We start from the raw sequence: 23,486 nt of genomic DNA, 5'->3' as shown, positions 1-23,486 counted from the left end.
TAAAATCTTAGCATTCATTTTCTCAGCTTTCCCACACAATTTCTCCAGAAATTGCACTTAGTCTAGTTCTATGCAGCCATGTCCATTAATATACTTTGACGTGTTGTGTACCCAAGAAGACAAAGACACTTGTAAAACTCTAAACTTTTTAATCAATTCAAAAAATGCACAACAAATGTAACACCTTGCGAAGGGATATTTACCATTAGAGACCGGGTACTTATTAGGAATTTATACATTCTTGAGCCTAATTGTTTATTTGGACAGAACTCAACACGCATGAATGAAAAATGCAAAAATACAAAATTAAATGTAAACCCGATTATGTGTCGTTTTGCTCTATAGGTAGTGTCTTGAAGCACTACTGCATGGTAAACAATCTAAATGAGTACAACTGAACACGTTGAAAGCCGTCAACCAAGAACCATAAATACCTCTGCCACTTCTTTAAAACGTCCCATCCGTGGAGGCTCACAAATGAGCAACAATCCTCTTAGAGGAAAACAAAAGCCTGATGTCGACTACGCGACAGTACCCACACACACGCAAACGCACGCACACCAAAAGAAACAACAGAAGAAGAGGAAAAAAGAAAATGTTCCCATGGTATTAAAGATGCTATACAATTGGGATGATATGCATTGTTGCGCTCCTTAAAAAAAGTGTTCAAACAACTTAAGTCAGGTGCCGCACAACTCGCAATGAAAAGATGCTGACATCTTTTTAAGCCTTCATTCACTAGCCGTTTCATTCATTCTCCCACCAAGTGGTCTATGTGCCTCGAAAAGACCTTCCAACTTTAAGTTTTGACGCCGATCAGCAACAAAAATATCTCACTGTATATAAATATATATATATTTATCAGACACATATATATATTTATATATCAACAAATATATGGAGAGGAAATAGTGAGGGCTGTGGAAGAAACAACAAAAACAAGATGGTTGACTTGTTCATGCAGTTCAGCGGCGGGCCGGACTGAAAAACGCAACTTGTGGAAAGAGATTAGAGGAAAAGTCTTCATACAAAAACGTAGATTATGAAAAAAGGGCCACGGTTCATTTACATGTTATTGGCGTTGTTTTTGCACGACCAGCATCCACTCCGCCGAGGGGGCGGAGTCTCCCGTCACCACGCTGAAGTGCCTCTCGGCTTTTGTTGTCTTTGCTGCGGTTAGTTGAGTTAGTTGGACAGTTTGACGGAGGCGGCCGAGCGAGCGGGGCTCAGTCGCACATCTCCTCGGGGATCTCGTGCGGGTTGAGGATGCCTGGAACCGACATTTGGATTTTGTGTTTCTCCTCCTGAGCCTGACGAAGCGACGCTTCCCTCTCCTCCAGGAACAGGTCCGTCGTGTCCTCACCGGCAAACTCCTGCCGGGCGACACCAGCTGGTTACCACACAAACTTACTGCTTTGAAATCATGTGACTGTTATTTGTGGCTTGTTAGTCATGTAGTGCTGTTTTCACCCTTTGCAGGACTAGTGATGAAGCATGTGAGATATTATTATTATCATCATCTTTTTTTCTTTTTTTTTACTCCTCTAGATGGTGCTGTTGGTTTAAATATAAAATGGGCTATGCAACGGAAATTGATTACATTTCCACTACATCTTTAAACTAAGAGTGCCATCTAGAGGAGACCAAAAATATCACATGCTTCATGAAGCTTCATTTTTGCATTGCTACTTAAAGCAGCACAATTTCCAACAATTGAGCAACAGCCCATTACATTTTTGCAAATACAAATTTAAACATGAAAAGGGAATTTATTTTCTCTTGATGGGTGTTTATGAATTTTATAGAATCAGTAATTGTAAGCCAAATATGTATATTTTATTATTTGTATTAGCTACCCATCATGCCATTTTCTGTATAAATATATATTTTGTGTAAATAAAACCTGTTTTTTTTTATTAATATGATTTTAAGTTATCGCTGTGCTTGTTAAAAATATTGTATATTAAATTTCAACCGCAAATTTGATTTTTTTTTTTTTTTTTTTTTACATAAATTCAGGTGATTAGAATTTTTAATCAGAATTAATCGCATGACTTCAATTGATAATCACAACATGAAATAAATAAAACGTATGATCATCCCCCCCCCCCCAAGTTTTTATACTCCTGTTAACCCAAAAGTGGGAAAAAAATGTTACACTAATAGAAATATGGTTGCATCTTTTAGTCATTGATACAGTAATTTCATAATAATTCATCAAATTGAGTTAATATTAGAAATCTGTACTGTACTGTAAAAAAAAAACAAGTCTGAATCGATTTGAGTTGAGGTTATTTTTATGCCACTAAATAAGACGGTGACAACTCAGTGTATTTTCCTTTTCATATTAAGATCTATTTAATCTTTAACATGAAGTAACTTGTGAAAAGAAATTGTAAAATACAACTTGGCCCTAATCTCCACAAATATAAAATTATTAAATTTATTACAGCTAAATTTTGACATGGATGTGTGCTGCGTTGCTACTGGAATTCCCCCAGTACATGCTTTCCAAGTAAGGGGCGGTCAATAATCGTGCGTTAAAAAAAATAAAATAAAATAAAATAGTGGCATTAAAAGGAACTTTAAATTAATGCACTAATTTTAACACCCCTAGTTCTTAAATGAAGCTTTTCCCCTCAGTTCAATTTATATGCTTGGCACCACGGTAGTCGAGTGGTTAGCACGTCCGCTTCCCAGTTCTGAGGTCTCCGGTTCGAGTCCAGGCTCGGACCTTCCTGGGCGAAGTTTGCATGTTCTCCCCGTGCCTGCGTGGGTCTTCTCCGGGTACTCCGGTCTCCTCCCACATTCCAAAGACATGCTTGGCAGGTTAATTGGGCGCTCCGAATTGTCCCTAGGTGTGCGTGTGAGTGTGGATGGTTGTTCGTCTCTGTGTGCCCTGCGATTGGTTGGCAACCAGTCCAGGGTGTCCCCCGCCTACTGCCCAGAGCCAGCTGAGATAGGCGCCAGCAGCCCCCGCGACCCTTGTGAGGAATAAGCGGTCAAGAAAATGGATGGATGGATGGATGGCACCACGATACCCCCAGATGGTGCGAAAGCACTATTTTGATAAAAGGTGGCCTTAGCCTGAGCTCCAAAACAGCAAATTTGTGAGTATTTTCATAATATATGCTGGTAAACATATTTATTAATACTTCAATAAATATAACCAGAATAAAATGGTGTGAATGTTGTCATTGTGTGATGCAGATTACTAGTGGAACAATCTCAAGATTATTCTTATTATTTGTATTTTTTTTTGTAGTTTACACTAAGGTAATAGTCAAGCCTATTTTGACTAATTTTCCGGTAGTTAGCGCTTCCCATAGTCAAGCCGCGGTCTCACTCACTCGCTCGCCATCCGGTTCAGGTTACGCAGGTTCTCACCTTAATCTGGACGAGGAAGTCCCGAAGATGTTCCTTGAAGGCAGGAATGTCCTGGTTGAGGCTGAACAGTCCGGTTACAAACACCTTCACCTGAGCGCTGCAGAGAAAACGCAAGTGACGTTAGACCTGAGAAACAGAGCGGCAGGTGCGTGTGTGGACTTACTCCTGCAGGTGAGGGAAGGCCGTCTTGAGCAGGTTGGCCACGTACTCCTGAATGAAGACCTGGTTGTTGGCGGGAGAGGCGGGGTTCAGTGTAGTGCTGATCTTGCCCTCTTCCACCAGGTTGAACATGTAGGCAAGGATGGACGCGTGCATGGTCAGCCCTGAAATAGAAATAGACAAAATAAATTCATTACACTAGAGATGAAATACTACAACAATTTACATGACAGCACACAATTTATCAGTAAAGGGTTTCATGATTGCGTGTAAGCTCACCGGCAGTGTGAGACGTGTCAGTGACCACAGAGAAGATGTGTTGGAGGATATCACAGAAGTACGTCTGGTAAAAGCTCTGAGCCGCGGCTTCCTCCTGGGCCACGTTCTGAAGCATTGTGTAGAGAATCTGCAGACCTGAGCAGCACAAAAAAAAAAAAAAAAAAAAAAAAAAAAAAAAAAAAAAAAAAAAAAAAACACGACGTCAGTCAGTCCGCGCTATCAGACGGCATTCTTGCTTCATGACATTTTCACGGGGAAAGCGGAGGCCGGGTCCTTACCGGTGTCAGCAACATTCCTCATGGTGTGTTTGAAGGCCCAGATGATGGAGTCCAGCACCAGTTTGAACTGGGCCGGGGGGATGGCGAGGAAGGCGGGGAAGCAGTGCGAGTTGACGGCTTGCAGCAGGTAGAAGAAGTGAGTTCGGTGCTCGGGATACTCTTCAAAGTTCTGGCGGCACAAAAACAAAACCACTCAACATTCCATACATGTGTTACATTCATTCACTGATTGAGGTTTACATGGAGACTTTGTACTTTTCCCGATTGAAATCAATCCGAATGAAGACTTTGGTCACCGGTTTACATGTGACACGATCCATTCCGATCTGTCGTTTACATGCTCCGCAGTTAAATAGATCAGTCCTGTTACAGCCGTATGACGCACAGACATTGATCACGTGATTTATCAAGATGAGGTCATTTGTCATTTAGCACAGTAGCTGTGATAGTTTTAACATTTATTAAGCAACATCTTGATAAAAACAAGTTCCAAGTACTTCAAAATAAGTTCTCCCCTCACAGATGAGCTCTTGGCAAGACGCCGCCATTTTGAAAGTGTGCAAACGACAACATCATGGCTCCTGTTCAGGGAGCTCATGCTTAACCTCACCAGCCAGATTAATAACTGTGATTCACTCGAGGGAGTTCTTTACATTATCAACTTGGGACTTCACTAGGCAGACCCGTTCGGGAAAGGCGGGACTTGCTGTGCAACACTTCGAGCTGATTGGACAATGCGGTATCTTTGCACATTTGTTTTAACCAATTAAGGCAACGGATGAAAATGCCGTCTTCCATCTTGTCTTAGAGAGGAGGGAAAGCACGGATAACGTTACCAAGATAAAAAATGCACGAAGCGCTTCTCGTTCGAATTCAACCAGGAAACTGAGTATTTCTGCGAGAACAGAATTAATTGCAGCATCCATTAGTCTGTTTGGTTTGTTTGTTTCCCCCTTGCCATCGGCGCTTATTGGTTTCGTGCCGCTCTGGACAACGCTGATTGGTCCGACCTTAAAAAAGGTTGGTTGCAAACGAATCAGCGGGAGCGATACAAGATGTATTCTCCGGAGTTTGTGAACTCACAAATACCGTGAGACTTCAGCTTGCTGGCAAGGTTACCTCAGAAATAGGCCTCTTATTATAATTGAGTGCATTATTTTGATAATTAGCTCACAATGGCTCACATACAGAACCCCTAAAGTGACATGGGGGAAAAAAAATGGAAATGTTTCTCATTAAGATGAGAAAGTTTATTGTCCAGATAAGAAAGTAGTCCATTACATGCTGGCATGTACATTGGCATTTCTGAGTGAAAATGACAGTGCAGGACCGAGTTTGGCTATATTTTCAGCTCGGACTTTATAATAAGGACATCACTGTTTTACTTGCAAGTCATCTCCCATTATGTTGTGTCTGAGAGACCTTTAAAACATTTGAAGTATTGTAGTCTGCTAAAGAAGCTACCTCTCGCAGGTAGAGACATTTCTCATCCTAACCAGAAAGTTCCTCATTCAAATGTTAGAACAGGTTTCTCGTTAGGATGACAAAGTTTCTCATCCCAAGGAGAAATATATTTACCCCCCTATATGAGGAATTTTGGAAATATTCCAAATTGAAAACTTTAGACTTTAATTCAATCCATCAGATGACACTAAACCACATCACTGCTTTCAGATAGATCAAGACTGAAACACCATCACAAGCCCAGCCATACCTTGTTGATCATGTTTAGAGTGCACTCGAAGACAGCGTCAAAGATTTGCGGGATCTCAGTGGTGATGTGCCCCCCCAGCTTGTTGACAATCGTCGCCATGGTGCTGAGAACCTCTGGCTCCCGAGCAGCAGGGACGTTGCGTTGATAGTCGATGAGGACGGCGTCGAGCAGTGGGGGGACAAAATTCTCCCCGACCTGCAAAAGACAGGATTGATCAGCCCAATGACCAGAGCACGAATAAGGCAGAAGGAGAAGGTGCAGGATCAACAGGAACAACCAGAGCATTCAGGCGTTTGACTGACAATAAAACTAGACTGATTTTCTTTTTTTTCTTTTTAATTTTTCTATTTTTTTTGTTCGATTTTTTTTTTCACATTTGCACCACAATAAAGCAGGAAAACAGATTGTATTCATTGCCTTCAAACCTGCATTTGTAAGTCAAGACTCACAAGAGGAACCTCTAGCAAAATGTCAACTTGACAATTGACCTTATAAAGGGTTCATGAAAAGATTTTTGGCAAACGTGCAGCCTTCTTTTCTTTCTGATGAGCATCAAGTCATACATGTAAAACTTTCATATATGGTAGTTTCTCACCATCTGTGGATCGTTAGATCGGCTAACCCAGCCAGAGATCAGTTTCAAGGTCTCTCGCTTCACAGTTCTCATGCTCCTGATCAGAGGCTGCTTGGTCACCATCTCTCCTGCACACACACAGCAGCAGCATATCAAACATCACATGACCAAATTCAGAAGGAAGATTTTGATGCCCGAGTTGGCCTTTTGGTAACTGCACCAAACTACTGACTTCTAAAGTAGCTTTTCCATGACATGTTTCAGAATGGCCTGACACCACATCCCAAATGGCCTCGCTTGGCCAGATCCAGCTTGCTCATGACAACAGGTGCCAATCAATTGGGGTGAGATTGGCATGGCAAAAACTCAACTGTACATGCCTCCACTGCAAAGTGCACACTGGCAGTGTGGGGTTTGGAATAAAAATGTCAAAATCCATTTATATGGGCTTAAGTGAAAGAATTCAGTGGCAAGAATACAGTAGGCTATATGCAGTACGCAGTGTTTTGCAAAAAAACGTAATCCTATTTACAATTTCATACGTACCAATGGATGAAATTGTTAAGATGTGGAAAATATTTTCACACCACACACACTTATGAGAGCAAGCTCTCCATCTCTCATTCATTTGTCTGCCTCTCCGAGTTGCTGTCACCAGCTTGTCATCATCGAAGCTGCCACCCGTAGAGGCGGGGACTGTCCAAGCTCCGGGCTGTGGCTGGATAGCTCTCATTCAAGTGAATGTACCCGACGAGCTGTGCGTGTGCTTGTGAATTTTCATTGGATATAATTTTAACCACAAGCTTCACCATTTCATCCATTGGTGCATATGAAATTGCATAATTGTGTAGTGCACTGTATATTTGGCCACGGCCGATGGGCAATTTTGTCTTACTGTCGGCGAATCAAATGACAGTGATGTCACGGCTCTACTTGTCCTTGCGCTTTAGAATTTACAATTGATAGGGAAAAACTAATTTTTATTTTGAAGCAAGGGCAGCATAAGGGTTGCAAGAATTATGGGCAACCAGCAGAGGGCGTAATTACTTCAATCCCAACAAGATTGCCTTTAAATGAGTCGCTATGAAAGATACAAGTAATTTATTAACACCAAATAAAGTTGAGTTGAGTTGATATACCTGCTTTAATTACGGTACACAGTTGCAACCCACTCTGCCCCCATTTAAAAAAAAATAATACATTTTTAAAGGAAATCTTTACAGTAGTTGTAGTTATGGACTAAAAGTCTGATTACTACTCCAAAACTGAGAACAAGCAACATTTCATACGTACTTTTTAAGATACTCATCAAATATCTCCAAAGTCCAATCACATACTATAAATGCCATAATGAACACACACCTCCCATACCATTTGTCTGAATGGCAGCAGATATGTTCTCGCTGAGGCACTTGTACACATTGAGCATGTCGAGGTAAATCCGTCCCAGTTGGATGACAAACGGGTGTCCTACAGCCTTACAGGCTCTGACATTGGTCTTTAGGATGCTGCCCAGTTGTTTCACAGTCTCCGGGTCTTTCAAAATGTCCACATTCTGAAGGTGGATGCAGCAGGCGAAAGCACAGAAAATTTGGATTAATCAATGTTAGTTCAACAAACGCAATAAGCATGACCTCATATCTTCAAAAAGTGTTTGACAAAATATGATTCCCTGAGGCCATACATTTCAGATGACTTCGTACACGAGTTACCTTGGTGGCCTGCTGGATGATACTATCCCACACTTGATTAGGCAGCAACATGTATTTCTCGATAAGATGCTCCTGTACAGCCTGGTCAGTCTGAGCGCCGATCATATAACCAACAGCTTCATAGAACGTGTGCACCTTGGACACAAATGAGATGGGGTGAGCATATGAGTTAAGTGTGACAACTTTCTTTCTGTATTGCAACTGCGAAACAGAAGCCCATCTCTGAACTGACCTGCTGCGGCTGTAGGTCACAGATGATTGTGTTGATGTTGTTGAGGATCTCGTCAATAAAGGGCATCACCTCTCCCACCTGTACCTGGATGAAGTGGCGTCGGCACTTCTGAGCAATCTTGATGAATGTGTCACACGCCATGTCCTGAACGCCATCATGGGTCTCTGATGACATAGGACCATTGAAGGTGCTCGTATTATTAAGTGAAAACAAGATACACTAATATGTCCACTTTCAAAATCTCACCATGCATGAACTCAAAGAGTTTGTTGACCACAGTTTTGAGAAACTTCCAGTGGGCTCTGAGAAATCGAGGATACTGGCCGACAATGTACATGATGTTGGAGGCTATAATGGCCTTGTTGTCCTTTCCTCTTTTTTGTTCACACAGACCCAACAGATCCTGGGACAAACAAATCACATTTTTAACAATCAACACAATCATTGCTTAAACAAACTAACTGAAATTATTTTCTTTGTGCATTCTTCGTAAAGTCAGTTTGTAATACAGGGCATCCACAAAAAAACACCCTGATTCCATGATGTTATGTTAACCAATTCAAATATATTGAAGATGAGTCAATATAGTCATGGTTAATGATACTGTACATATTTCTTTAATTTCACTATAACAGCTCTTAATATCTTAAAACATTTTGTGGCCTCTTCTTTGAGGGATGAACTGTTACTGGTAAACAGGACATGCTAATCAATTGATGTACCTATAACTTGCGGCTGATAGTGGTGCCTACCCTTTTCAGCAATATTGTGTATTGCCACAATGGCATTTCGATGTCAGGCGAGTTCTCAGCGAAGACTGATGAACCATGCTGAATAAGACAATTAGGTATTCTGCAAGTGGCCTGCAATAATCACTAAACCTAAATCGCGTGGGGACTTATTTACAGTGCAAAGATTACATATCCTCACTTCCTGCAATTCTGGATGAGCTGAAAAATAGTCCCACTGAGGCAGTATGCATAATCACTTTGGGTATGCTGCAGGGGGGTGGCAAAAGCTAGATTCTGATGGTATGATAACCTTGAGCGAAAAGATCACTGTATCAAAATTGCAGCTCTGAAAGACCTTTTCTGAAATATTTGGTTAAATTAAAAAAAATAATAATAATTTTGCATTCAAATGTGTACCATGTCAAGTTTAAATAGGGCTAACATCCATCTTCTGTTTTAATTATTCTAAACAAGTATCCCGTCATTGTTGAGCTGCTTTTTTTTTTTTTTTTTTTTTTTTTTTTTTTTTTTTTTTTTTTTAAGAACAGAGCTGTGGGCTACTAATGTTGTCCTTGGGGCTAACTAGAATCTGCTGTATTTATTTATTTTTGGACATTAATGTAAAGAGCACAAAGGCATCTGTGTTTGCAGTTTCTCTTTCTTGTTCCGTATTAGAATTATTGAAACCCTGATTTTTTAAAACCACAGTAAAGGTCAAATAATAATAATCTGCCCATTCCTAAAATAGACTATTGCATTGATACAGAGTAACCAAAGCAACACAGTGTCGGTAATGCTACCTAAAATACATGAACCTGAAATCATGCATCTGTAGCTCCTGAGTGCGAAAGAATATTGCAATAAAAATTACAACTTATACCTGTTTAAATTGAGTATGTATTTTATTTATTTTTTTAGAACTGCCTGTAAATCTTTCTCAACACCTCCTTCATTTTCTTCCCTTTAATAACATTTTAAAATACCTTGATGACTGTGACCAAGAACCTCTTCTCATCCTCTTCATGCATTGCTCCACTGATAGACCCAATGGCCCAGCACAATGTGTTGAGATTCTTCCAGGACCACTCAGTCCCATTCACCTGGTTGTGAAGCTTCTCAGTCATTATACGCTCTGTGTCTGCATAGTCCAAGTGAGTCAGGTATACTGCAGAGAAGCAAGCATGTCACAGGAACCCATCGTTATGTAGCTGGTTAAATGGGTTAAAATAGGATAAAATTGGAGGGGGGAAAAAAGTCAATTAATTTACATCCTATTCAAAAACTTTCTAAACTATCACAGACAAGTGAGGGAAAAACAAAACAAAAACAAAACAAACAAACAAACAAAAAAATCTCTCAATGAAAAAAAATGTGCCCGCAATATTAAATAAAGCAGTTTCAACAAGATAGCGGTCAAGCTGTAAGCACTGAAACAGCTTTGAGCAAACCAGAGCGAATTCTAATGAAATGTCTGGTTTTTGTTAAGACAGCTTTCGAAAAGAATGCTGAAAAGAGATCAACGGGAGACCTACCAAGTGTTTCTCGCATGTTCTTGTAGAGGTTTATGGAGTCTGTGTCTTTCATGAACTCTCTGACCACCTCCCCTTGGTCATTCTCCACCACCAGTACTTCCTCTGGTTTGGCCATCCTGCTCACCATCAGCATACGTACCTGTTAGGCAGGGGTAGGAGAGAAAAAACAAAACAGTTTTGAGCAAAAAGATCATCCCCAACTTGGCACACTCCAAAAGCATTCAATATTATTTACTGCTTTAAAGCTACTCAAATTACTCAGTGTAGAAAATGTTGTCCTTTATGATAGCCTTCGAAATTGGCCATTTATGACTCAAAAATCTTCTAATTAATTAATTAACACAGGAGCTGATTACAATGGCTACTCCTGCAAAACTCTGGCCAGTAGTTTTCAGACAGGATTCGGGTTTGAATTGCCCACCCTTTGTCAGCAGATGTGACATTATGTGCGCATTGTGTACGTGAAGAAGGGAGTGTGAAGTTTCATTTTTCCGCCACACCTGACAGTAGCGATTCGAAAATCTAATTTCCTACATTGAGAAGCTTTAATCACAGGTCGGGAGCTAAGAAAGACGTCCTATGTTGAATGAATAATCAAATACATAAATGTACAAAGCTGTTAGGTAGGTTTCTTTTAACCACTTGTCTTGTACCAGGTAGGGCCTGGCAATCCTCAAATGGAAACGGGGGGATGCATCAATTCAAGATGCATCAATAATCAAAGTGTATCCATGGAAAGTTACTCAAACCCAACCATGGGATGACTACAGACTGCCACTTCTCATGCTGAGAGAGAACGAATTTAAGAAAAGATTCAATTGTAACTTCTGACAAAAAAATGGCGATTGCTGTTTGCCTGCTATAAATTCAACCCAATGCTCCATCAGGATACACATTCATTGTGAATTTATTTGCCATCATTGACTAAAAGAATACAGGCTGTGATGACAAGTGATGAAAATGAATCAGTAGGTGTTACCTTGGACAGAACGGGCAGGTACAGCTGCCTGCGTGGCGGCACGTCAAAATGCTGGTTGCCAGACAGCAACGGGGATGTGGATGTAGAAAAGGGACTCTCTCTGTACAGCTCGGCTGCCAGATGGTTCCAATATTCCAGACAGATTTTAAAGATTTCAGTCTCTTCCACTTCTGACACCAGCAGCATGTAGTGAAGCGCCTACAGCAGGACAGAAAAATCCAATTAACGGACTAGAAACCTGCTAGGTTATGTTCTGATTCCAATACGTTGTCCCTGACTCTCCTCCTGACCAGCAACTTACCTCCATTAATGTTTCTCTCAGGTTAAGCCGTGTTTCAATGAGTGTCCCATGCTCTTTCAAGAAAGTACAGAGGAATAGACTGAGGTTCTGGATAAAGTTCTGCTCCTCATCTTTCCCATTGGCATAGGCCAGTCGGATGTTAGTGTTGAGGGGGAGCATCTAAATAAGTATGAATTGAGTTAGAATTGTATTTTGTAAAAGCCAAAAGGACATACTTGCTTTTGCTTATCAGAGTCTTAGACTACGATGAAGTTCACCTGCTTGAGCTGGCACATTGTCAGGGTGAAGAGTGTGACAAACTGCTCTTCGTACTGGCTGACGCTTACACCAGCAATTTCTGTCAAACACTTCAGTGTCACATTGCGGAACATGGGGACGTTCAGGAACTAAAAACAATTCGAAGAGATAGTTAGTGCATAAGAACTGTTTGGTAATATAATCAACCATTCTTCTTTCTCGCTCTGCACATGCCTACCTTATACACTAACGTGCTGATTAGCTTGGTTTCAAAGATATAACCCAAAGGAATCCAGTTAAGGAAACGTAAGAGGGTCTCCAGAGTAGCGTGAACCAGTGGGGCATTCTGGGAATTTTCCTACGATACAAGATGGTAAGATTTAAAAGCGACAGTCTGGAAACAACAACAATAATTATAATGACTGGGATCTACATACCATAACAAACTGGCAAAGCTGGAATATCTGTGAGAATTCATTGCACATACTGAAAGAAACAAGGAAATATGAGCTGTGCACAGCTGATAATGTTGTGTTTTTAAGTACAGTATTCCACCAACCTGTCTTTTAGATGTTTGGCTTTCACCTGGGTCATTTGGCCACTGGAGAAATCAAAGACCTCCTCACTAAGCAGTTTGAGAATGACCATGTTGTTTTGACAAAGACTCTCACTGGTTCGACTTGCTCCCACAATGTCACTGATGAACGTGGGCCAGTGTTTGGGCCACTCCTGCTTCAAGATCTACACACACAAACACGCAACACAATGATTCATACATTCTCTACAGACTGACAAATGCAATGAAAATTATGGACGCACGAGTGAATTTCTATTTGTGACACTTGCTAAAAATAAGTCATCCTTAAAATAACAATTCAAGAATGCGCCCCTAATTTTGATCACCACTATAAGATGCTGCCGTTACTTGTCCATATGTAATCGCTGTATTAACTTTCTTATATTGTGCGGAGATACCACTCTGCTCCTCGTGTGCATCTCCTAAAATCTGCACCACTTTCCCTTCTGGTACATGAAATCCCCAAAACTTATTGACTTCAAAGATACAGCACATACACACTACAGCCTATGCTAAAGTCCCATGTCCATTGTCCACCATTAACAGTACAAGATATAGATAGACAGCATCCCACTTCACTTCATTCTGTTTTGAAAGCAGCTACAATTGTTACTCAAAATGTGGTTCTGCCCATTGGTTAAGGAATAATTTACGATATTGCCCAAAATAATTTGAATACATTTGCGGGTATGACTGATTTATATATTAATCACGCAGTGGCCAAAACATTCCTAATTAAAATTAAACTGCACTAATAAACTAACCACTAGAGGATGCTAGGACTACACAAATGGAATACAACCTCACCTTTTTCTCAGATATGGTGCTATTAATATTGTGGCGTGATTATGACAATGTTGTGACAGTTTCAATAAAGTGATATCATGATATTGCAGTTATCGTTATGTCCTTATCATTTACTAGTCAATATTGCCTAATACCTACAAAGACCGACAGCATTAGCACATTAATTAGTAATTTTGTTTATAGTAAGGAGGACTGAAGGTATAAAACTGCTGTGTTGAACACGATGCAAGCGAAACTTTGCAGGCACCTGTGCTAGTGTTCCAAAGAAAAAAAGGTGGGCACACCTGTGCAAAATGTTAGTCTAGTGCCCTGTCATGTAAAAAATGCTATAAACCTCTGAGGGATGCAACTGGCTTCAAAAGATCTCCAAGAGTGAGTGCTACCATGTCACAAACATTTGATTATTATTTTTTTTTTAAAGACTACCAGTATTTGCATGTTTACATGTAATGTTACTTGTCTACTTGACCCCTTTTTAAATCTTTGCAAATTAAAACACGTTTTTAAATTAGTTCATTTAAGGAAAAAAAAAGAAAAAAAAAGAAGAAGTGGAATTATCAACTCCCACACTGCCCATCATAGCATGCACAGCTGCACAACTGAGCACTTGATGTAAATGATTATTACCTGTTGATTATTAACCCCCACGGCCTTAAATTGCATAAAGGTCAAAGAAGATTTTGAAAACTAACCATTACACTCTAGTTCCTCGCTTTAAAGATGGTCCTATGATCCTAAATACTGTATTTTAAATATATAATTTGAAATCATCAAAGCAGTTCTAAAAAGTTGTAAACAACTTAATAGTACAGACAAGACTTAACATTGTCCAGCCCTCTTTATAGCTGGTTTAAGTATTTTAGTATTTTTATTTTATTTAACCTTTATTTAGCCAAGAAAACAGATTAAGAACAGATTCTTATTTACAACTGTGGCCTGACAAGAGACAACACCTCTTGACGGAAAGGCAGAAAATTGGGGATAAAACAATAAAAAAGCAAATAAAGCAAAAACAACATCAAAATCATGACATACAGAAACCAAGGCTTCAACGTTCTGGAATAACTTCACAAGATACTTACTGTACTAAACTAGCTGACTGATGTTTTCTCCTACACCACTACACTTCGAACAGACATATTAAGGGACCATTTTCTGATCATTACCATACACATGTAATCATCTCATCATATTCACAATTCACATCACATAATTTTGAGTGGAAATGTTATTTGAAGACTTACCTGAACAAGAATCATGTTCAGCTTTCCAATGTACACCTTTTCTTTCTAAAAAGGTTCAAATGTAAGACAAATGAGCTGATGGTTTGTTTCAAAGGCAACAATCGTGACTGACAATATATGCTCTCTGGTGCAGAAAGAAATGTAGACAGACATAACAGTACTCAATCCTATTCTTTATCTTCTCTGTAGAATGGCTACTATTAATGCCATACCGATGAGCTGAGATGTCTCAATGCTCCTATACTGCCCCCAAAACTGTATGATGAAATGTTTGATTGTCACAATGCTGTCCGAAAGGAAAAATGAACAAATCAAATCAAATCAAAAGGCCAAGGTGGGAACACCAGAAGGAGGAGCACAATGGCCATCAAATTGATGCTTTGACAAAAACAGCGGAATTATTATTAATATTTTTTTACTTTATTTCAATTGTTTTTATTAAGCACAATATTATGACGTGCCGTTTCCTTCATGAAAAATATGTTGCTTTATGGAAAGATGAAACAGATTATTAGCAATGCTATAGGGGAAGTACGGCTACAAGTGACGCTTATTTTAATATGTTGATCATGTAACGAATCAGACTAAAATATTTTTTTTTTATTTCCATTGCTTTACTCAAAAACAGGACATCATTTCACACACACAGTATAGAAAATAAACTAATATAAATTAATAAATGAATCAATTATGATTGGGTTACCGATTTGATACATAATATCAGAAAATCTGTAACAATGTTGATCACTGTTTTCCACAGTAAAATCAGATGCTTACAATATGTCAAAGACCATCAATCTGATTTCACAAAGAACAACAGAAATCTGAGGAAATGTACTGTTGAGTGGCTGAAATTTCAAGGATTTAGACAATTTTAGATTCAACAAGGTCTCTAAACGATCTATTGATTGTCACAATAATGTATTAATTTGACAATCGATTAATTGTTGATTAATCACTGTACCTCGAAATACAAGTGTTTTGAGTTACAAACAAAATGAATTAAACTCATATCTAAGTAGTGCAACACTGTACACGCACGCACACAAATGTAAAAGGTTGACGTAATGCATTTCATAATTACATTTTAGGATTATTAGACTAAATGCAATGTTTAAGTGTAAATTCCACTGTTTAAATATTAGATAACATGCATGATACATAAACAGTTGTTACTTACCTCCACATTTGCAGCATCAGATGACGTCTTAATAATGAGACCAACGACATACTTTTTTATCCCTGGAAAATACAGATGGTACAAATGTTCAGGGACAATGTTAACTTATTCTAATAAAATGTGACATCAAAATACCCTGACATGAAAGTTGGCTGCCGCTGATATTCTTCAATCTATTCTGCACTTCAGTATAAACTATGCTTCTCCATTTGTTGTTTAAAATGTTTAAAAGAAGTTATCAATATTGTCAGTGTAAGCAGACCGTGTTAAAAACTGTTTTCAGCTCCTTCACATTGCCTTTTCAGGCCAGTAATTTCATAGCAGTTCAATATAAAAAAAAAGCAAAGTGTGACTGATTTGTGTTGGTCATTTTTCTGTCACTACAAAACATTCGGCAAACAATTATATTAGAGTATATTACCATTGTATTTTTATATTTTTGTTTAAATTGATTGAAAAAATTTAATTAGAGTATTTCCATATATTTGCCTTTGGCATTGCAAATGTGAAGGATAATTAATTGTTTTGAATTCATTAAGACAGAATGTTTACTAATAAAGGCTACTTTTATCACTATTCTACAAGCATGGAGGGCTCAGAGAAAGTGGGCATGTGTTCAGTCCGCAGGGGCGGTGCGGGGGTGGGTCCTCACCTAATAACATCACAGAGTGAGCACCCACTTGTTTTCTCGGGTTGGGAGGGGCTGGTGCTTGGAGAGCAGAATGATCTAGAATTTCTCATAGGAGGAGTGAATGGAGGAAAACACCACTTCGGTGATGGTTTTTGTGAGAAATTAGCATTTTACCACGGCTAAAAGCTCCAAAAAGTTGATTTTTCACATTACTGTCCCTTTAACACTAACAGCAGTGGCTACATGGAGTACAAGTCTCTTTTTCAGGTTCAGACAACTATATCCATCCATCATCTACCGCTTAGCCGAGGTTAGGTCGCGGGGGCAGCAGCTTTAGCAGGGAAGCCCAGACTTTCCTCTCGCCAGCCACTTCAGCCAGCTCCTCCGGCAGGATCCCAAGGTGTTCCCAGGCCAACCGAGAGACAGTTTCTCCAGCGTGTCCTGGGTCGTCCCCGGGGCATCCTGCCGGTGGGGCATGCCAGGAACACCTCTCCAGGGAGGCATGCAGAAGGCATCGAACCAGATGCCCGAGCCACCTCAACAACTTTATTTATTCCAGAGAATCCACATGGGACAATTAAATTGTAGCTTCCCATTTTGCATACATACATATACTCTTAGAATGAAGAGTGTTTTGGATGCGGGTCTCAAATCACTGATGTTTCATTGAGATGGGTATTTCAGATTTGACCAGTCATTTGGTAGGAGTGGGAGTAGATGTTGCAGTCGAAGAATGGTAAGGTCACACTTTTGAGAAAGGATAATGTACCTGGGCTAATAGGTAATCATTGCTTGAATCGCTGCCTCAAACTTGCCATTAAAGAGACTTTTAAGAAGAGATACATGGATAATGTGTCATACACAATAATGTACCTGTACTACTTGTACCAGAACAGCCCAGAGAGGTTGCCTCAACTGAGAATAATAGCTAAGATTATGGAAGAGAGTGTAACAAAACCACTGAAATTAGACCAGATCTAGATGGATCCAGCAAAGCTCCAAGCCTGCCATGCTCTACAGCAGTCTTGTGCAATCATTGTTAAAAACATCACATCAATGACATCTGATCATGCCCAACATGAAGGCATGTCAAAGGGCATCTTGAAAAAGTTGCCTTTTTTTGTCCTGCATGTCCTCTTAGCCGAACTGTTAAATGGAGCCAATTAGTACAGTTGGGTTTGCCTGGCAATCTAATACTTTAAACCTTCCATCTGTTCTGTGTTCTCCAGCATATCTTACAATAAGAGTCCACCTTATTCATGGGTGAAAATCATTCTAAGCTAATGAAGCAGCATGAAGAGTATGACCCTGTTTTGGTCAAACCAGAATCGGAATCAAAAGTGGAATTTCATGGTCATAAATTATTACATTAAGCAGATACACATTGCTATACAACTTTACGAAAAAATATGAGTCTCAATGGCAAGCCTGTCCAATCTTGTTCCCAAACTTTTGAATCATAGTCTGAGGCTGCTCTTTTTCATCAGTCCAAGAGGCTGAAGCCATCCACTTCTAATGAAGGTCTTGTTAATTTGGACCCAGACAATGACTCAGAAGCTGATAATCGGCAGCATCAGCAACGTCAATCAATGTGAGCCCAAGAAGGTTGAGCATCTCGGCCTGACTTGGACATCTTGATTATCAGACACATTGACTAAATGAACTAAATTCAAGCATCAGATTTTGGAAAAAGATGGACCATTTTGACAAATCACCTGAAAATGTTCGGAGATGACTGGATTCTATGTATGACGTTAATACGTTACCTATCCCAGACAGAAACTTCCCTGCAGTGTCTCACGGTAATACCTCTCTCTCTCTCTAGGACTGTCAATATGAAATATTTTTAAAACTGATTATCCTATCGATTATTCCATCAAGTAATCGCCCTGTCCCCTCACACATTTTCATAAATAAAATTTTTACCCGTTAATTTTTTGCCACCATTTAGCTCACACATCACATTACATTACACATGTAGTGCCTTAAAAGTCACTTAGAGACAGATGATGCTTTAACAATAGTCCATGAGTAACAAGTGGAGCTGTCTAGGGATGGGTATCATTCAGATTTGAATCGATACAAATACTCTTAACGATACTGCGGACAGCCATCATATGCTAAAACTTGAGCTGAGCTCATTTTAAGCACTCAGATGCAAGGGTAGCAATAAGGCTGACCCAATTCACTCCACACAAGTATAAACACTTGAATTATACGGCATGATAGACATTTTTATATAATAGCACGAATCATGTAATAATATGAGCGCATGGTGCTATAAAAGCACACGGCACGGAGCCTGCCAATCATCCCTCTTGCGCACGACTGAGTGGGGCAAGACTTCTCATCTCAGATAATGATCTTCGTTTTATTGAAGTTAGGAAGGAGAATAGAGAGGTAAATGGTGAAAATTAACTTACATATAGTCTTAATAATAAATCGAAAATAAATGTGATTAATTTCCCTAAGACCGTTACGAGAACTGTTGTGAGGGTGGAGTTTAATGATACGCCCATTTTTAAACATTCAGGGACAGGGAATACTGGGACTCGGTACCCATCCCTAGAGCTGCCACCTAGTGAGCTCAATAACTTCGGGTCCACTGCGTGTGTCTGCAAAAAAAAAAAATCCATGTAGAAACATGGCGGTTTCGGTGCAGCTTTGAGACACAGATTTTCCATCGAACTATTTTTGAAGTCGACTTCTGAGACTTGGACGACTTTTTTCCCCCCAGCCCTATCCCTCTCCTATGTCATAGGTGAAAGGTGTTTCTCAACTATGAACAAGGCGAAAACTGGAGACTAGAGCATCTCTTGGTGAACTCTCTAGAATCTTTGATGAGAATTAATAATAAAAAAAAAAAGACCAGAGAGGCTGTCAAGATGTTGTTTTCCCCTCAACCTCAAGATGGTCTAATGTCCCAAGTGTTGGTACCTGGAACACATCTGATAGCTTTGGACACTAGTAAAAGTCAGTCAAAAAAAATATTTACACATTTAGTATTTTTAGTATTCATTGCGGTTCCGATTTTTGAGTTGCTTGTTCTCTATCGAAAAAAATGGTGGCTAAATTAAAATAAATACTTAGCTCTTATTTATTTTTTTCATACTGCAGTCAATTAAATCACATTAATTTTGTGCACCAACCGCCAACTCATTAGCCGTTCCTAGTCAGGACACCCAAATACGTCGATAAAGGGAAGTATAGGCACAACAACAGGTAAGCCAAGAGGCTATGCATCTTGAATATTACAATGTCAAATCTGCAGTTTTTTTAAAGAATGGTTTTAGGGTATGATGGGTACAATAGAGTAAAAAATGTACCTTCACATTGATTCCTGGGAAGAATTTTCCATCTTGTTTTGATAACAGTTTCCAAGATCTGAAGGGCGTAGTACTGGTACAAGCAAAAAGAGAGACATTAGGACAAAGCAAACATTAAAAAGTAATTGCGAAATTGAGTTGTAAAAAGATTGCTGTTAAATAAACAATGATTAACATTTATTACCACCCAAATAAATAACAAAAAAGAAATAAAAAATAAATTAAAAAAATAAAAAAAGTACAGAAAATTGGTACCGCTGAGGACCGATATCGATTCCCAGGTACCGAGAATTGGAAGAGTTAGAATGTGAATGGTCCGCCGGGCTAATAAAAACACTGGGGGAAGGCCTGCAAACCTGCCGCCATTTAAAGTTCCTTTGATTAATCTCAAATAAAGTTCAACACTTGGAGTAGGGCTTTCCTGACTTGGCCCGCAGAGAACACCGTACAAAAGGTATAAATCAGGAGAAGGCTACAAATTAATTTCCAATACATTTCATCAAATGGAGAAAATACGGCATAACAGTGACAAAGCCAAGAAATGGCGTCCCTCTAAAATGATGAAAAGACTAGTAGCCAACAGGTCAGGGACGTTGCCAAAAGGCAGACAGCAGTACTGAAGAAAGTGCAGAAATTTATAGCAAATACTGGATGTTTAGTAGTATCTGACAACAACAAAAACAAGATGTGGTGTGTTTTTTATACAGAAGAGTGAGCAAATATTGCCGCTGGATCGTATGTCCTCCTATGCTTGCACAGGTGTTCTCCAAGAACTCCAGCTTCTACAGGTATGCTTGTGAATAGTCGTCTATGTGCCCTGCAAATGCCTGGTGACCATTCTAGGATGGACCCCACCTTTCACCAAAAAGTCATCTGGGATAGGACCTAGCTCATCCGTGACCCTAATGAGGATAAGAGTCTAGGAAATGGAGGGATGGATTCTGATCCTGATGAATTATTTTTGCTTTCTTAGCAAAACAGACACCACAAATACTCACAGGTGCTTCTGGACCCGTACAGTTATTAAATGTTTTATGGTGGCGACAGCCTTGACACCACAATTTATTATTTACGTTTTCACAGTTCTCTGGGGAAAATGCTTTGAACTAATCATAGTTAGGTCAATCTGTGTATCGGAGCATACTGTGTTTGACCTCATACTCTCGCTGTACAGTACTTTATTTTCTTTCTCGCCAGTTTGATCTCTGGTGGCGCACATCTAAATTCCAAATATAAAATAAATCACTGAACACAGCTTACTTTGGTGTTCATGTTCTGGGAGAACTCCAGGATGGTGTCCACTCTTGTCCAGGCATCTGGGTGTTCTTTGAGGTGTGTCAACACTTCTTGTGCCATTCTTTGCTGCAATAGAATTATTCAAGGCAATTTACAAGAGAGGGAGAAATAAACTGTTACACAAATGTAGAGATCTGAAATTAAGAAAACTAAACTACTACGTCATAGAAATCATTTTTTTAAAAATGCCTTTTGCAACTTAATTTACCTGTGGTCCCACCCCATGATATAAACAGTTCACCACATTATCCAGCAGGTTGATATCCAGTTTCTGGTTGAAGTCCAGCAGCTGCTGTGCTGCATGGTCTGCTAACATTGTCATAATTGCTGGCATAGAGCTCTGAAACAACGACAGGAAAGAGAGGAGGGGTCATGGAAGCACCGAACTCATTCAACAGGCAAAGTCATGTGCACCATGTGTTTTGAAACTATTCCAAACAGCTGACAATGAAACAACAACAACCCCTCAATCCACCAACTGTCAACATGTCTAAAAACATTCAAAAAGAAGGATTTCAAAGTGTCAGGTTTAGAAAAGCTCTGGTCAGATGATGACCAGGGGAAAGCCAAAATATGGCAGGAAACAAACTTCGTCCAGATTCAAACTGTTACTTGAACACAGTTGTTATGCATTGCCAATTTTATTAATACACGTGTCGAATAAAAAAAGAAAAGAAAAAAAGCCGACGTCACTTTGTTTACATCTTGAGGAAACCAACCGAGCTAACTCATCCAAAGTCCAAAAAAAAAAAAAAAAAAGTCAGCAATTAACGATCGTGTTGACGATGTCGAGCAGCAGTTGTAGCCATGTCAGCATTCATTCTACACAACTTCACGCACACCATGCAAAACATTAGATTGCCCTTAGGCTCTATTTTGTGAAGATGTGGAGGGGCTAACCGCTCCCATGTGGTCCAGCAATGGCGTGGTACAACCCCCTCCCCACCACAAGACTCTTAGCGCCATCGATTTGTTCATCGCAACGTGAAGGCAGTTTTGGTGCTTTCGGTTGCGGTTACCTCCAATTTTACAGTTTGTGCTTTTAAGATGGTTGGCTGTGTACGCGTGACACGTGACAAAGAGAAGGTTAACAGTGGCGAGCAAGTGAGTGCCTAGCAACACCAACTTGACATCCGCTTCCATCACGTACGTATGCGAGTGATGCTGGCGAACTGGGAGAGGCGTGGATTTAATCACACAACGTTGGTTTCGAACACAATTCGGACAACACGCATGACTTCCACCTTCGCTACCCCGTACATGCTAGTCGCGCGTGGCTACTTACTCAAAGTATGTTATGATGTCATTTTGCAGCCGTTTCGTGAGCGCGATGAATAGCTATACAAACATAACATACAACAATACAACATCCGCTAGCTAAGCCCCGCACATGTAGAATACAGCCAGCCTAACAACAACTTGGCGCTTTGCACTTCACTCCAGTTTACGTACCTACAGTCCGAGGCTCTGATTGAAAAGTGCGGCGTTAGCCAAACAACGTACAAGATATAGTGAGCACTTGAGAATCACAGTTGATAAGAAAAGGTTTCCTATTTCTGCAGCGTTGACTATCTCCAGCTCCAGCAGCGAGGGATGTCTGACTGGTAATAACCACTGATTGGATCCCCAAACTGCTATCAAGGCAAAGTCAGCAAACCGTCACTCCAAGACATTTTACGAAACAAAACAAACGTTGAATCACAAACCTAATAAATGCTTTACTCTTTATGAATTTCCAGCGGGGCTGTATGGAGGTTGTGTGCCTGCGCCTCCTTTCCTCTCTCAAACAACTAACTCGCAACCGGTTGAAACCGGTTCAGACTGGGAGATTCCATCTCGGTTTAGTTTTCAGCCGATGGCGCCGCGTAAAGTTTGGACTGGAGGTCCGCCCCTCGCGTGCGGTGACTGGCTGCAGCTTTGGCGGAGAAATCCCGGCTGCGCTCTCATTGCGCGACGAACCCGTCGATCAATTTCAATTGGCCCAAGCGCCCACGCGACCACTCCGCCAGGAGAGAAAAAGAGGGCTGACTCCTATGTAGAATGGATTTCTTCATGAGTCTCTGTCGGAATAGCGAACAGCTAAAAAGACATCTTTAATCGCTGTTATCGAGGCTTAAAATACTAAACACTGCCATTTACGTAGTTTGTTATTATTAACACGTATGCGACAAGCAGTTTTTTTTTTTAATAAATGACGCCGTTTAATAAATCTATCTACTTAGACTGGCAATTTCAGTTATTTTCAAATGTAACATAATGAAAAAAGATCAGCAAATGCCTCCGGCAGATACACTGTTGGTTTGTAGATGA

General features: G+C 40.0%; 1 protein-coding gene across 6 annotated transcripts; it reads right to left on the bottom strand.

Moving 5' to 3' along the window:
* Positions 1-514: 514 nt before the first annotated feature.
* xpo1b (exportin 1 (CRM1 homolog, yeast) b) lies at positions 515-23,481 on the bottom strand. Of its 6 annotated transcripts, XM_077496146.1 has the most exons (26): positions 22,883-23,481; positions 22,629-22,807; positions 21,385-21,516; positions 21,141-21,242; positions 19,881-19,953; positions 15,924-15,985; positions 14,744-14,788; positions 12,675-12,856; positions 12,553-12,601; positions 12,354-12,473; positions 12,136-12,264; positions 11,879-12,037; positions 11,578-11,775; positions 10,599-10,737; positions 10,050-10,231; positions 8,582-8,738; positions 8,336-8,499; positions 8,104-8,238; positions 7,754-7,946; positions 6,413-6,519; positions 5,818-6,012; positions 4,104-4,272; positions 3,826-3,960; positions 3,551-3,710; positions 3,388-3,484; positions 515-1,373 (listed from the first exon to the last, which is right to left on the bottom strand). In XM_077496146.1, the coding sequence occupies exons 3-26, from the start codon at positions 21,508-21,510 to the stop codon at positions 1,227-1,229; spliced, it is 3,225 nt and encodes a 1,074-aa protein (XP_077352272.1). In that variant the 5' UTR covers positions 21,511-21,516; positions 22,629-22,807; positions 22,883-23,481; the 3' UTR covers positions 515-1,226. The 6 variants fall into 6 exon arrangements, with proteins under 6 accessions (XP_077352272.1, XP_077352271.1, XP_077352273.1 ...); XM_077496145.1 differs by lacking the exon at positions 22,629-22,807; XM_077496147.1 differs by lacking the exon at positions 22,883-23,481 and having other exon boundaries at positions 22,629-22,870.
* Between the last annotated feature and the right edge of the window lie 5 nt (positions 23,482-23,486).

Source organism: Festucalex cinctus, chromosome 14, assembly GCF_051991245.1.
Source record: "Festucalex cinctus isolate MCC-2025b chromosome 14, RoL_Fcin_1.0, whole genome shotgun sequence".
In the NCBI taxonomy this organism is placed as follows: domain Eukaryota; kingdom Metazoa; phylum Chordata; class Actinopteri; order Syngnathiformes; family Syngnathidae; genus Festucalex; species Festucalex cinctus.
This window is presented reverse-complemented; position numbering and strand designations above follow the sequence as displayed.

Bases quoted from the DNA above. Each gene is read 5' to 3' on its own strand.
- xpo1b (XM_077496143.1), bottom strand. From the start codon at position 22,154: ATGAACAAATCGATGGCGCTAAGAGTCTTGTGGTGGGGAGGGGGTTGT. The intron at 6,013-6,412 runs GTGAGAAACTAC...TGTCTTTTGCAG, and splicing joins GATCTAACGATCCACAGATG to GTCGGGGAGAATTTTGTCCC. The intron at 3,485-3,550 runs GTAAGTCCACAC...TTTTCTCTGCAG, and splicing joins GCCTTCCCTCACCTGCAGGA to CGCTCAGGTGAAGGTGTTTG.